At 44.3% G+C, this 16,058-nt stretch overlaps 1 protein-coding gene across 1 annotated transcript; it reads left to right on the top strand.

Annotated features, from left to right (window-relative positions):
• The first annotated feature begins 15,492 nt into the window (after positions 1 to 15,492).
• LOC125091369 (uncharacterized protein C9orf85-like) lies at positions 15,493 to 15,797 on the top strand. Its single transcript, XM_047714940.1, has 2 exons — positions 15,493 to 15,558; positions 15,660 to 15,797. The coding sequence occupies exons 1-2, from the start codon at positions 15,493 to 15,495 to the stop codon at positions 15,795 to 15,797; spliced, it is 204 nt and encodes a 67-aa protein (XP_047570896.1).
• The last annotated feature ends 261 nt before the right edge of the window (positions 15,798 to 16,058 follow it).

The following is a 16,058-nucleotide window of genomic DNA, read 5'->3' as shown; positions in this document are numbered from 1 at the left end:
AATAAGCATTTTATATCCTCCTGGGGTGTGTATGGCTACATTGGTGTCAACAGTCACTGCAAATTTGGGGTGACGCTGGTTCTTCTGGAGGTGGTCACAGCACCTGTGCCGTCTGGAGTAGGATCATGTGGGTATGTGAGGGGACCTTTATAGGGGGTTTGAGAAGCTCCCTGGAAGGAAGAGTTGCAGGAAGTAAGATTGGAGAGGAGGTAGTTGAGTCAGACAGTAGGCCAGTGGCTCCAGAGGACAGCGATTCCAAGAACAGTGGAGTGTCCTCAGATGAATTGGTATCTAATTCCCCTGGGAGGATAGAGCTGTTGGAAGGGCTTCATCTGGCTCGGTGACCGTGATGACAGCAGTAATTTTTCATTATGGACGTTGATGACCCAGACGGTGACATCAACAGTGGTAGTCCTGGCGTCGCTGCCTCCAGTCCAAAGTGCTGGGTGTCTGGCATCCTGGCACAGACACGGGCGCCCGGGACCGCTGGTTTCCCATCAGCCGGTGTGGGAGTAGCAGCCCCCCTGGACAGCAGAATGTTTACCTGAGATTCAGCTGGTCCGAGTTACACTCTTGGCTTCTCCACTTCCTATTTTGGGCAAGATTATTTCCCAGACCCTCAGTTTCCTCCCAGGGTTGTTTTGAGGACTAAATAAGCTCTAAATTTATAATCAAATGCAAATCACTTAGCACAGCACTGAGCACATAGTACACACTTATTAAGCATCACCTATATGAATTTTTTTGGCTTGTATTGTTCATATCAAGTTTTATACTAATGTTTCTGCCACCTTCGGCATTGTCAGAGACCAGAAGCCAAACTTACATAAGGTGGGGCGCCTGGGTGGCTCAGTGGGTTAAGCCGCTGCCTTCGGCTCAGGTCATGATCTCAGGGTCCTGGGATCGAGTCCCACATCGGGCTCTCTGCTCAGCAAGAAGCCTGCTTCCCTCTCTCTCTCTCTCTGCCTGCCTCTCTGTCTACTTGTGATCTCTCTCTGTCAAATAAATAAATAAAATCTTTAAAAAAAAAAAAAGAAAAACTTACATAAGGTACAGAGCTGAAAAGAAACACTGGCATCCTTTCAGTAGTCAGAGCATGTGTGGAAGAGAATAAGACTTTTCCTGAGGATTCCTGTAATGATTTGGAAAGAGTGAAAAGTTGTCTGGAACCAGAGAAAGACCATTTTGAGGCTGTCATTCTTCCCATGGGCAGGGGAGGCCTGAGAAGCCCTTGTTACAGCAAATGGGCTGCTCCAGTTACACTGGCCTTGGGACACTTTCCTTTGATGACTTGTAAGGTAGAGCAGGTTACCCACCCCCCCCATCTTTATCCAAGGGTGGTTTTATTTAGTTGATCTCAAACAGAACCTGATACGCTTGATGGTTTCAAACAGCACTGAGTTGGTTCTTATTACATCGAAGGGCTAATTTCCAGAGCTTTGACATTTGGCAAGTATCCTTCCACCCTACCATGCTTTTTTGGTATCTTCAGAAGCTAGCCCTGTGCCAGACATCTGTTTGGCATTTAATTAACTCTTTGTTAAATGAATAAATGAGTTACATGGAACACCTGGTTGAGATCAATGAGCAACGCTATGGAAAATAAGAAAAACAAACAAATCGAAAGAGTCATTCAATGTGTGGTGGCTCTCCAACATTGTATCCTTTCCAGGGTTCAGTGACCAGTGCATACGGTCACCCACACATTGATTACTATGCTATTCCCATCAACGTGGTCATTGGAGACAACAGCATTAGCTCGCTGGAGAGGCTCTTCTTCAGCGTAACTCTGGAGAAATCAAAGGAAGGCACTAGAAGTCTCTCCCAACATATGGCATCAGAAGCTGGCTTGTAGGATATTCACTAGATCTACGAGTGTGGGTGGGGACCACCTGACTCTTCGTTGGCCATAAATGGTATAAATGTGGTATTTCTGCCACAGGATATGGAAACTGCATTTTCTGGGAAGGCATCTAAAGCATTTCCCTATGTGCATGAACCTCTCATCTCCACCCCTGGTCGGAGTCAGATTGCCCACATGTGGACATGGATGTTGACTCTCATCATTCTCCCAAACATGGTCACCTTCTTTCCCTTCCTAGCATGTAACCGCAGTTGGAGGAGGGACTGTTTTTCCTTGCACTACCCCTCACGTCCCTGAGTTCAGAGGACATCCATGGTGGGCTGGCTCCTCAATGCATCAGAAGGTGCCAGAAGGCATCTAGAGCCATGTTTCTCTCTGGTGGCTTCCTCTTTGGGGATTGGTCGAGGACTGGTTCGCCTACCAGGGCCTGGCGGGCGGTGGGGGAAAGCAGGTCCAAGCGGCTCCATCTTAGGAGGTAGACCTGAAGCAAACAAGGGGAGGGAAGCCTGCTCGTGAACCTGCACTTGAGCAACATTGATCCGGAGGGCCCCTATCTCTGGGGTCTCAGTTAATCATGCATTAACAACGGTTTAAAGGCCCCCCGCTTCTGTTTGAGTAAGCATTGTAAGTTATCTGCTTTTCAAATTGCTTTGGAAACAAACTCAAGTGGAAAGCATCATTAGAGCTTGGGTCTGGCATGGAGTGCATTAGCTTTGCCATTGCCCTGCTGATTTAATTGGCCCAGTAAGCACGCTGGAGGTGTTTGGGATTGTAATTAAAGTTGTGGCGCCTGGAAAATCCTCCGTCTGTTATAATTTTTTTTTTTCTAAAATAAACTATCCTAGCTCACCAAACTTATGGGGCTAATTAGAGCCTAATTAAAGTTACTTGTTTCTATTTTAAAATCTGCCCACTGAGAGAGCCGCAAGGCAGGAGGGAACATATTTTGAAAGTGACAGTTCTAAAAATGCTTCCCGCCCCGGTCCCTGAGCTGCATTGCTCTGATTCGTGCATTGATTTATTTCCGATGAAAATGATGGTCTGCTCTGTCTTCTCTGTGGCTCTGCTCCCAGAGCCCCCTCTCATTGAGCCGCGTGAAAGCATTTGTTTCATGAACAAAAGAATCTTCTTTGCCATTCGTCTTTGGGCTGGACAAGCTGACCATCGCACTCAGAGGGCAGGTCTTCTCGAAAAGGGCTCATGGCAAAAGCAGGAGCCAAGAGACCAGGAATCAGTGCAATATTGAATCCAAAGAGGAGAGGAGGGTAGCACTGGCTGAGGGCTTGCTCTGTACTAGATGTCGTTCTGAACAGCTTGTACCGATTTAATGCTCGCTCTAGCCAAGCAAGCTCTGTGCTGTGTATCATAGATGTTATGGGAATGGAAACAGGAAGTGAAGAAGGGTGAGATCCGCTGCTGTGAGGCCACAGAGCTAATCGTGCTGAATCCAGGATCCAAAGGAACTTCTGACTCAAAAGTAAGCTTCTCCAGGACGAACAGTCACCACTCCACCGTGATCCCTCCTAAAAGGTCGCATCACTGAGGCAGTAACCCACTCTCTGTCTCAGGCTTCTTCTACTGTAAAATGAAAATAATAGCATCTAGGTTGCCACTTGTCTGAGTGGTAGTGAACAGATAACATGATGAATTTGAAAGTTCTTTAGAAAATAGGAAGTGACACTCCCGGATTCATCTTAGGAGATCTGCAAACCATATACCTTTCCATGAATCACCTCTTTCGGGGGTGCTGCTTTCATGCGCTTTGTGCCAGAGGCAAGTAACACAATCCAGATCTGAGGCCATTTGCTTGGCTCAGGTGCCTCCGACAAAAGGCAGATCTTCCTTCTGTGTCTTGGAGCTTTTCACTCGCGAACGCTGCGAAGCCCCACTTGATGGGTCGTCTTTCTCCTCCCTGCTTGTCCCCTTGCTCGTCTTTCTCTTCTGATCCCCAAGTGCAAACCCCCTAGGTCAGAGTGTGCTGCTGGTGGCTGGTCTGCCTCCCCTGGGGCCCCTCTGTAGGGCACACCGCACTCTCTCCTACCTGCCCTGAAAGGAGGCAGAAGGCAGGGGGGACCCCAACGAGGCGGGGGCACACCACTTGAAGAAGTCAACTCACTCTCAAGGGCACGTGAGTGCCTCACTTGCCTTACCCTAGTCCGGGGCCTGGACAAGTCCCACATACTTCTGTCGCCGGCACAACACCCACCTTAAACATGTTTGTGACCATGTTCTGGTCATCAAAGCGTCCAGCGGTGGCTCTCATGAACTTCGGATCTGTGTTTCTGGTCTAGCCTGTGCCACTTTTTCCTCATGTGTTCCAACCCCGGTAGAAATTCTAGCTTAGGAGCAACATAAAATTAGTAACAATTTATGGATTGCCTACAGAAAGCCAGGTCTGTACTTAGCTACTTCACATGCATTATTTCTAATGATCACAATAAGCTTTTCCTCCTTCAGGGAGGTGGTGCTCCGAGCAGTTCCAGGCAGTTCGGCGATGCCCACACTGGCTTGGCTGTCACGGGAGGGCATTTGGCTAGACTTCCAACCTCCTTTCTGGCCCATTGCCTTTGACCATTCGAATCTTCCTTTAGGGATGCTCTACACCAAGAGGAGGATGAAGGACAGGAAAGTTTCTCGATTCACTTGGTGAGAAAAGAGGCTGAGGTCCTTGGGCAAGTTTACGTACGCCAAAGTGCTCACCAGCCCCGCTCCTCCAAGGAGACTAAACAGGCGTAGGCGGAAGGTGTTTGGCTTGAGTTACAACACTGTGGAGATCGCACAAGGGATCAGCTTCTGTAATTAACCCCTTACTGCCTGGTGTCCCCTTGCAGTGACTGGACCCCTAAGAAGACGAGCCAAGGTTTTGATGGGCAAGGGAGATATTGAAACGTATCATTTTGAGGTGTGACCAAGAAAACATAGAAGAAGTCTAAGCGGGGGCGACCCTTGGCTGAGGGGAAGCTTTGGCCTTCCTTAGCAGCTCGCTCTTGGGTTGTTTTCCTTTTGCGGTCACCAAAGCATGGGAAATCGAGCACTCGCGCAATGCTCGTGCATGGAGCTTTGAGAGGGTCTTGGCAGGCGGTGATGTGTTGGGTCACAGTGGTGACATGCGACGGGACAGGGCATTCCAAGCAGCATTTGTCAGGGCTGATGGGCTTACAGTATTTTCTCTGTCATCATAGGGGCAAACCTAGACTTCACATGGTATTTGTTTTGCTGTAGGAAAATAGCATCAGGGCACCTGGGTGGCTCAGTCAGTTAAGCATATGCCTTTGGCTTGGGTCATGATCCCAGGGTCCTTGGATTGAGTCCCGCATTGGGCTCCTTGCTCAGTGGGGAGCCTGCTTCTCCATCTGTCCCACCTCCTGCTCATGTTCTTTCTCTAATAAATAAAATCTTTAAAAAAAACCCCAAAACTAATCACATGTTGTAAAAAGGGAAAAAATAGTTATCCTACAACTGAACACAATCTATTTTGAGTATTTTCTAGGTTTTGATCATCTTTTTTTTTTTTTAAATTTGACAGAGCACAAGCAAGGGCAGGGGCTGCAGAGGGAGATGGAGAAGCAGGCTCCCCACTGAGCAGAGCCCAATTTGGGGCTTGATCCCAGGACCCTGGGATCATGACCTGAACTGAAGACAGATGCTTAACCAACTAGGCCACCCAGGAACCCCTTAATCATCTTTTTCTTTTAAAAAAGTTTTATTTATTTTTGAGAGAGAAAGAGAGAGAGCACAAGTGGGAGGGGTGGAGGGGGAGGGGGACAGAATCTTCAGCAGACTCCCTGCTGAGTGTGGAACCCGATGCGGGACTTGATCCCGTGACCCTGACATTAGGACCTGAGCCAAAACCAAGAGATGGACACCCAAGTGACGGTGCCACCCAGGCACCCCAATCATAGGCATACTCTTGTTGCTTCCCTTGGGCAGATTATACTCCGGGGAGAGAAATATGGGGCAATGTTGGGGGTGGAACAAGATGGCCAGTGTCTGAGAGGGTAGAGAACTGACCTTTCTGATGGTTGCAGCACTGATTTCGGGGGTGATGAGGAGGTTACATTTTCCAAAGGGCAGAAGTTTGCAGGTAACTCCAGAGGACGTTTCCCAGCATGAAGTGAGCAAGAGCCATTCCTATCTACCTGTGACTTTGACTGTGGGTACCCCTGGACTGGGGACTTTGTGTTTGCTTCATCCGGTTTCTGAAATCTTGTCACAGCGACTGAGGGCACCGCTGGCAGGTGTGGCTTCTTCTCTCCTCACCTTCTGTGCCAGTCCGTGCACAGATTGTATCTAATTACCTATTGGAATTGCCTTCCAGAGCCTGACGGCAAGGCTTGCTTATTGTGTGGAATCAGAAAAAAAAAAAATCCAGATTCACCAAAATCTCCAAGAACCATTTTGTTATTGTCATTACATAAAAGGTTACCACCTTACCTTGGTGTAATTGTTAGAAAACATGCTTTTTTTTTTTTAAGATTTTATTTATTTATTTGACAGAGATCACAAGTAGGCAGAGAGGCAGGCAGAGAGAGAGGGAGGAAGCAGGCTCCCCGCTGAGCAGAGAGCCCGATGCAGGGCTCGATCCCAGGACCCTGAGATCATGACCTGAGCTGAAGGCAGAGGCTTTAACCCACTGAGCCACCCAGGCGCCCCAGAAAACATGCTTTTGCCTTTGATTTCAAGTTGCCTAGTTAATACTAATCAAATTATGATGGCTACATAGTTGAACGGAATGATCGGGGTCATGAAATGCAAAAGGTCCAATTACACATATTTTCCCCATTTCATAGATACGTGTATTCAGGCTTTACCAGTGTGTACACGTTATCTGTGGATCAGCTAGCTACAGTATTATCCTGGGGTCAGAGAAGGGAGAGTCCTTTTCTCTTCTTACTCTCATGGTCTACAGTATCAGTAGAAAAGGGGGCTGTACTGATATGAAGAAGTGGAGATGCAATGTGGGGGGGTTGGGGGGTAGGAAAAGAAAAAATGAGAGAAGGTGGGATTGGGAGGGAGACAAACCATAAAAGACTCAATCTCAAAAAACAGACTGAGGGTTGCTGGGGGGAGGAGGGGGAGAGGGTGGTGGGGATATGGACATTGGGGAGGGTATGTGCTATGATGAGTGCTGTGAAATGTGTGAACCTGGTGATTCACAGACCTGTACGCCTGGGGATAAAAATACATTATATGTTTATTAAAAAAAATAAATAAATTTAATTAAAAAAGGGGGCTGTAAGTTGTGTGTGTATATGTATCCACACGCATCTATATTTACATATAGATGTATACAAAGACATGAAGATATGTTTCTAAACCCACACACATGCACGCACGCTTGTGTACGTTCCCTTAGAGCAAGGGGCTGAGTAAGTGAAAATTGAAACCCAAACTACTGAAGAGATGAGGTATTTTATGGGCTCCTTCCTGCTCCTTCCAGCTCCTTGACATGAGCAAACAGACTTAGGCACAGATAAATGATATATTAGTACCACTCAGGGTGGACATTTTTGCCTATTATTGATGCATGCTAAATGTGTTACGGGAAATGCGTGATTGTAAAAACACATGTGTTACGATTTATATTGCTAGAAGAGAGTTGCCCGTATTCTGGCTACCGTGGGCAAGTTAAAGAGCTGCCCAAGGTCACATATATGTGTCACCTTTTCTTGGAAGATTGTATTTTTTTTTAAGATTTTTTAAAAATTTATTTATTTGGCTGGGGGAGAGCACAGAGGGAGGGGCAGAGGAATTAGCAGACTCCCCTCTGAACAGGGAGCCCAGTGTGGGGCTCGAACTCACAACCCTGAGATCAAGAGTCACACGCTCCATGCTGACTCAGCCAGCCAGGCTGTATATGTGTCATTTTCTGATGGGGACAAGACCTATTTTAATTAAATAACAGTGACTGACAACTCATCTACGGTTTAGGGACTGGAAAGGAAGGAAATCCTCCAGGAGATTTGCTGGAATTATTAGAGCTGCTCAAAAGATCTAGCCCTTTGTTTCCTTGGCCATCTCTCTCACTGCCTCACTTGCCACACATTTACTGAGCCCCTGTTATGTATCAGGGCCTGTAATTACCTGAGATACTGTGATGAATGGGTCAGAGAGAGTCTCAGCCTTCCCTAGGTTACGGCCCAGTAGTGCAGGTAGACAGTCATCAAGTGTCCCCACAGCTGGATTTATAAACCGTGAAAAGGTGCTTCTGAGAAAATATATTTGGAACCATCACAACTGATATCGGGCAGATAGGATCCGGCTTGGGAGCCCAGTGAAGGCCTTTACTGAGGTAGTGACATTTTGGCTGAGAGCTTAAACATGAGTAGGAGAGAGGCGGGTGGAGAGTGGTGTGGAAGATAATTTCTCACAGACGGGGTAGCCCAGGAGCAGGAGCTTGAAATATGGCAGGAAGCACGGAAATTCTAGCATGGTTGATAGGGGAGGAGCAAAGAGAGGAATGGCGGAGTGAGCGCAGCGGGGGTGGACAGCAGCCTCACCATAGCTGGGTTTAGAGGCTGTGACGTTTTCTTCTAGGTGTGACTGGAAGCCTTACAAAAGTTTTGAGCGGAGGAGTGACATCGGATTTATTTATGAGAAGACTCACTCTGGATGCTAAGTGCAGAATGGAGGAGGGGGGCATGGAAAATGGAAGGACAGCGGTTGTACCGATGGCCGGACTTGAGATATGCGCAACGGTGTAGTCTCCAGTAGCTGGTGGGTGCTCAGAGCAGGGAGCTGGAGGAGGCAGAGGACTCAAGGAGGGTTCCAAGGTTTCTGGCTTTAGGAGTTGTGTGAGTAGACGTGCTTTCCATTGAAACACAAGCAACTTTGAGGAAGATTACACATTCTGTTTTGGACATGTATTTTGAGATGTTTATGAGACACTCAGATGGCGCTATCAAGGAACGCAGTTGGAGTTTGGGGTTCAAATGCAAGGTGTGGTCAAAGTTACGAAAATGGAAGAATCGCCTGGAGCGTTTGTTGGAGAAAAGGGCTTGGGACAAAAATGACACAACATTGAAGCAATAATGGAGTCATTAAAAAAAAAAACAAAACGGGTTGGTGACGTAGGCGAATCACCAGGAGAGCGTCAGGGCATAGAAACAGAAAAGGACAGTGTTTCACAGGGAACAAAGTGTGTTACCTTTACTGAATGCTAATGAGAGGTCAAATAAAATGATTAGCCTAAACCATGAAGGTCGCTGATCTCCTCAGGGAAAACAGTATTGACGGAGTGATGGGGCAGAAACGGTGGAGTATGTGGAGGGGAAAAGCTGAGCTGAAATCTCCTTACTCAACATCCAAGTTCATCATCTTACAAGTTCTGCTTTCTACACAGCTATAGGTCTCAACTCGGCTTAACTTTCTGCCACTTTCTAACCAGAAGGCCCTTTCCTCCAACTTCCAATAACAGCTTCCTCACTTCCTTCGAGCCCTCACCGGCAGCACCCCGGAGGTCCAGATTTCTAGCAACAGTGTTGGAGGTCATTCAGGCTTTCTCCACCATGCTTTTCAACATTCTTCTAGACTCTTCCCACTGTCCAGTTCCAAAGCTGATCCCACGTTTTAGCTATTTGTTATAGCAGCACGCCACGTGCAGGTACCAAAATCTGTTAGCTTTCCGTGGTTACTCACGAAAATTATCATGGACTTAGCAGTTTAGAAAAGCACAAATTCATCATCTTACACTTTCTGTGGGTCAGCAATCCAGGCATGGATTTGCTGGGTCCTCTGCTCCTTTTCTCAAGAGGCTGAAATAAAGGTGTTGGCCTGGGGCTCTAATTTCATCTTCCAGAATTCAGTTCCAAGCAGTTATAGGAAGGAGGTTCCTGTTTTCTTACTGTCAGCCAGGATTAACTCTCCACTCCTAGAGGCCATGGTCGGACCTTAGCCAAGTGGTCCTTACACAAAATGGCAGCTAACTTCTTAAAGTCAACTGGAGATCTTCTCTCCGGTTGGCTACAAAGGAGTCTTCATGGGAGTACCTATCCTATCACTGTTTGCCACACTAACAGGTCTCATGTACACCCAAGGGATGGGGATTCTATAGGGCTTGTACACCAGGGAACCAGGAATCCTGGGGGCCACCTCAGAATTCTGCCTAGCATAGAGAGGATTGAAAGAAAGAGAAAGTCCTTGAAAAGGAGAAAAATAGGATTGATTTCTTTCTTCTTTTTAAAGATTTTATTTACTTGAGAGACACAGAGAGTGTGAGTAGAGAGATGGAGAAACAGACGTGCAGCTCTATCCCAGGACCCTGAGATCAGGACCTGAGCCAAAGGCAGACGCTTAACCCACTGAGCCACCCAGGCACCCCAAAGATTGATCTCTGAAAAAAGTGCCGGTGCTTCTTTTGAATTGGAGGGACAGGAGGCTATGTGGTTATGCATGCAGTGAGGATATCAGGTCAGGAAATAATGTCGGAAAGATGTGGGAATTCTCATCTGTAGTTCATATTTTCTCTATAAAGTGAGAGAATTAGTCACCTCTTGGGGAGCAGACCTGGTCTGTCTGGGCACAGCAGATGGGAGCTTCAGGCTTAGCCAGAGGACAGATAGCTTCTCACCTGGGAAAGGAGGCTTGTAATACTTGCTTGGTTGTGCAGACCTGTCCACTTACATTAGATACCAAAAATATGATTTTGGTCTTCCCAACTGCCAGTTCTTGACTTATTAAAGCATTCTCCCAAATGAGGCCCAGATGCCAAATTCTGCTCGCATTTTGGGTCTGCTTCTGCCTAAGGTTTCCTGTCTCTTCCGGCTTTCTGTAACTCAACCCCAGCCCACCGATGTGCACTTGACACATTTCCTACTATTTCTCCTCTGGCTGCTGGATTGAGAGTGCCTGAGCCATCTGGCTTAATTTAACCCACACCTAGCACCTCATGCCATTCACTTCCCTGTTTCATTTGCCAAATTATTTCTCAGATCTCTTCCTCAGTCCTCTGGCTTGTGGCGTCATTTTCTTTCTTTCAGCCTGTGACCTCTGCCTTCATTTTTGACTCTTCATTTGATTCTAATGCATTCTATGAGGAAATTTGCAGGTAACTTGTCTCTAAGCTTGGCCTGGTCTCTGAGAGTTTCCAAATATATCTGTTTTGGTATTGTGACCATGGCTTAGTCATTAAATTTTTTTAATCTTGATGCAGGGCCTGTCGTTCCGTCTCATTATTTTTTTTCAATGTTAATCCCAGGTGTTTAATCAGGTCTTTAAACAGTTTCTCTTGATGTATTTATAAATTCATTAATTCAGCAAATATTTGTTGAGTACCTCCTGTGTTCTAGGTTTTTGAGATACAGCCATGAGAAAACTCTTGTTCCTCATGCAGCTTATATCCTACTGGGGGAAATATAATAAATGAATATGTAAATAATATATTGGATAGCAGTAAGTGCTTTGGAAAAATAATAAAATGGGAATGTGGATAGGGAGTGTTTGAGCAGTGTTGCTCTTTTCTCTGGGCCATTCAAGGCTGGGAAAACCTCACTAGTAAGGTGCCAACTGACCAGAGACCTGAAGTGAGTGAGGGATTGGACCCTATCAACTTGTGGAGAGCCATATTATCGATCTGTTCCAAGCAGAAGGAAGAACGAGTGCAACGACCGTGAACATGACTGCCTTTGGCATGTTTGATGGGTAGCAAGAGGCAGTTACTGGGAAATAGAGCTAAGAATTGAGGTTCTAGAAGCAAGGAGTTCTGGGGCAGATCATGCAGGGTCATGTAGACCAATGTAGGGACCTTGGATTTTACTCCATGGGAGAACAGACTATAGGAGGGCAAGGGTTGAAGCATGGAGACCATCGAGGGAGGCAAATGCAGTACTCTGAGTGAGAGTGACGTTGACTCCAAACACATTAGTTGGAGAGAAAGCACTGCTTCTGACTCTTAGTACTGCCCACTTCCAACTGTCTGAAGCTGGCCTCTCAGAGCCCCTACCTGTGGAGGCATTATGTACATACATTAAATATGTGGATATGCATCTTGGTATTATATAGAGAAGGAATAAATCAGAATTTCAAGATTTCTACTTATCGACTCCCAAGTCAGCCATCAGCAGTTGACAACAACACGTGTCTCCCCCTGAAGCCAGACGGTGGATGAGAACTTTGAGGCGGTCACCACATGACAGTTGAACGTGACACACAAGGGAACAGAGCAAGCTCTCCCCGCAGAGCAATGTGGCATGAAGACCGCGGATGAGCAGATATGACTTCAGCAGTGCTGGGCTTTGGAGGAAGTTTAAAAATCAAAATATGGGTTTTTTTGTTGGTCAACTTAGCAGATGAATCAGGTTATTGTTCCTCTAAAGAAATACATTGACTTAAGTAAAGCCTCATTTTGAGCAAAGAGCCTGGACTTTCCAGATAAACTCCATAGGCAGTTTATCTAGGTTATTTTGATTCAGTGCTTTTATCTGTTGCCAACAAAGCTATGGGGAACCTTTTTTCCCCTTAAAAGTGTGAAACCCATTACTAAAATCCCTCTTTGATGTTTAAATTACCGTATGTCAAAGGTGGAGATCAAACTGTAGCTCTTTCTTTTTTTAGAGGGAGAGCGAGGAATGGTGAAACTTTGAGACTTATTATTGATCATAAAGTCCATTTAAATCCCTCCATCAAGCTCTGACTTGCTCTTAAGAAAGGATATGATGAGCACTGGGTGTTACACGCAGCTGACGACTTATTGAACTCTACATCTGAAACTAGTGATGTACTATATGTTGGCTAATTGAATTTAAATAAAAAAAAAGAAAGAAAAGCTGTGGGAAGAATTTATGAATCCACAGCAGCCCTTCAAGCCATTTCTTCTTGTCTCCTTCGAGACAATCTTTTGTTACTGGGAATCAAGACAAAAAAATAAGGTGAACATCTTTGTAAAAAGTAACTCTGGATGAAAGTAATAGAAAAACACACACATTTTAAGAAGTATAAAATATATATAAAATATCTATGGTTCTAAAAAACAAAAGGTATAAGAGTTCAAGGTTATTATTATTCTTTAGGGTTATTATGTTTTTACTCATTGTCTTTTAACAGAAGAAAAAAACTGCAATTGGGTCAGTGGTTGTAAATGAGGTCTTAATCCTGGAACACAGTAGGTGTCAAATATTTGCTGAATACATTAATATCTCAATGGGCTAATTTATTATTATGGGGCCACATTTATGTCAAAGACAGATTGTCTTCAAGTAAGTCCGCCTCTCATGTCATATGAAGACTGAGCTTTTATTACTGTGGTAGCAAAGTTCACCACAAGCGGAGGATTAGAAACACCTACTTTAATTTAACGGGAACATAATCAGGTCCTACTGTATATGTAGAATGTGCTGGGCATAATAGGAATAATAGAAGGCACAAAGGTAGTGACAACACTTACAGACATGACATAATTAATAATATGAAATAATGCCAAGTTCTAAATTGTATATAATCAGGTACAAGAAAGTGAAAATATTAAGTGCTGTGAGGATTCAGGAAAATTAAAGAAATCAGCTTTGACTGGAGAGCTTAAGAGTTTTCATCTCCATTTAGCAATTCAGTACTGCATAGTGGAGTGCACAGGGGTGGGGATTCGATGACTAAGTCCTCATCCCATTTCTAGGACAGCACTGTCTAATAGAACTATAACGTGATGGAAAGAATGAAACTGGACCCCTATCTCACACTACTCACAAAAATTGACTAGAAATGGATAAAGGACTTACACATAAGACCTAAGTGTAAAGTTCCTAAAGAAGGCAAGGGGAGAATCTTCTCGACATTGGTCTTTGCAATGAGATTTTGAATGTGACACCAAAAGCACAAACAAGGAAAGCAAAAATCGACAAGTGGGACCACATCAAACTAAAAAGTTTGTGCATAGCAAAAGACAAAAAAAATCAACAAAATGTAAAGGCAACCTGGGGAATGGGAGAAAATATAAACCATATATATGATGAGGTTAATATCCAAAATATATAAGGAACACATGTGACTCAATAGTGAAATACAAATGATCTGATGAAGAATGAGCAAAAGGTAGGGCGCCTAGCTGTCTTAGTGAGAAGGGCATACATCCCTTGATCTCGAGTTAGGAGTTTGAGCCCCATATCGGGTGTAGAGATGACTTAAAATAAATAAGTGGACTTAAACAATGAGCAAAAGGTGTTGGATAGACATTTCTCCAAAGAATACATACAAGTGGCCAACAAGTACACTAATCATCAGGCAGATGCAAGTCAAATCCACAATGAGACATCACGCGTTAGATTGGCTATTATCAAAAAGACGAGAGATAACAAGTATTGGCGAGGATGTGGGGAAAAGAGAGCTCTCATGCACTATTGATGGGAGTGTAAAATGGTGCAGCCACTGTGGGAAACAATATGGAGACTCCTCAAAAAAGAAAAAAAATAGAACTACCATATGACTGAGCAAACCCACTTCTAGGTATATATCCAAAAGAAATGAAACCAGGATCTCAAAAGAGATACGCGTACTCCCAGGTTTTTTGCAGCGTTATAACAGCCAAGACATGGAAACAATCTAAGTGTCCACAGACCGACGGATGTTAAAATGTGAGATACATACGTGTTTACATATATATGTGTGTGTGTGTGTGTGTACATATATATGTACATATATATACATGCACACACACATATATATGTACACACATATATATATACACACATAAATATATACATATACAGAGAGTGGAAAATTATTTAGCCATAAAAAAGAAAGGAAATCCTGCCATTTGCCACATGGACCTTGGGACCATTAAGCTAAGTGAAATAAGTCAGACAGAGAAAGACAAGTACTGTATGCTCTCACTTAGAGGTGGAACCTAAACACTGAACTCAGAGAGTAGAGGTGGTTGCCAGGGGATGAGGGGTGGGGAAGATAGGGAGATGTTGGTCAAAAGGGAGAAATTTCAGTTATAAGGTGAAGTTTTGGGGATCTAAGGTACAGCATGGTGACTACAGTTAGCAATACTGTATTGTATACTTGAAAGTTGCTATGATAGGAGAGCTTTAATATTTTTACCATAACAACAATAAAGTTGTAACGGTGTGAGCTGAAGAATGTGTTAACTAAGCTGATTGTGGAAAACACTTCACAGTATATATGTGTATCAAATCATCACACTGTACACGTTAAACTTACGTGATGTTACATGTCAATTATATTTCAATAAAGCTAGGGAAAGAAAAGAAATATAATGTGAGCCACATACGTAATTTAAAATTTTCTAGTAGCCACATTAAAAAAGATCAAAAGTAACAGGTGATACCGATTTTTTTTAAAAACTTATTATTTAACCCAATATAGCTGACAGGTTACCATTTATAGTCTCACGATTATTAAAAAATACTAATAATAAATAAATAAAATAAATAATAATAAAAAATACTAATGTGAGGGGTGCCTGGCTGGTTGTCAGAAAAGCGTGTGACTCTTGACTTGGGGTTGTGAGTTCAAGTTCACAATTGCTGCATTGTGAGATGCAGCAATTACTTAAATAAATAAACTTAAAAAATATACTAGCATGAGGACAGAAGTGTGGACTCTGTGGGCTCGTTCCTGGTATTTTGGTCTTCCCTGTTCCTTCCTTGTGCAATGTGAGGGGACCGTAGTTTCAAATGAGCTCCCAGAAGGGGAATGTGGCTCGCTCCAGGCCTCAGAGGCATCAGAATACAGTTAGTTTCAAGAAAGACAAGTTTGGGGAGACTGCTTCTCCCTCTCCCTCTCCCTGCTACTCTGCCTGCTTAAGTTCTCTCCCTGTCAAATAAATAAATAAAAATCTTAAAAAAATGACAAGTTTGATAAGAGTGTTCAGGCCAAAAAAATTAATGCAAAGCTTCATGATGGAGTTTGTCAGCAGCATAAAGAAGGTCTTGAAAGGTGTGTAACATACAGCAAATATAAACCATTGTCAAAGCCTTAAAAATGTTAAAATGACAAACGTCAGTGAAGGATTCTTATCATATAGTGTATAGAGTATGTGCCTGTGAATTTGAAGTTTGTGGAAAATATGGAAAGAAAGAAGACATTGTGGGATGACTGGGTGGCTCAGTCCATTAAGCAGCTTCCTTTGGCTCAGGTCATGATCCCAGGGTCCTGGGATTGAGCCCCACATCCAGCTCCCTGCTCGGCGGGGAGCCTGCTTCCCCCGCCTCCTCTCGCTAGTGCTCTCTGTCAGTATCTC

The sequence above is a fragment of the Lutra lutra genome, chromosome X, assembly GCF_902655055.1.
Source record: "Lutra lutra chromosome X, mLutLut1.2, whole genome shotgun sequence".
NCBI classification, from domain to species: domain Eukaryota; kingdom Metazoa; phylum Chordata; class Mammalia; order Carnivora; family Mustelidae; genus Lutra; species Lutra lutra.
This window is presented reverse-complemented; position numbering and strand designations above follow the sequence as displayed.

What these genes read in the sequence shown, in the direction of transcription:
- LOC125091369 (XM_047714940.1), top strand. Translation starts at nt 15,493, where the DNA reads ATGAGCTCCCAGAAGGGGAATGTGGCTCGCTCCAGGCCTCAGAGGCAT. An exon ending in ATCAGAATACAGTTAGTTTC is followed by an intron (nt 15,559 to 15,659) that starts AAGAAAGACAAG and finishes TAAAAATCTTAA; the next exon opens with AAAAATGACAAGTTTGATAA.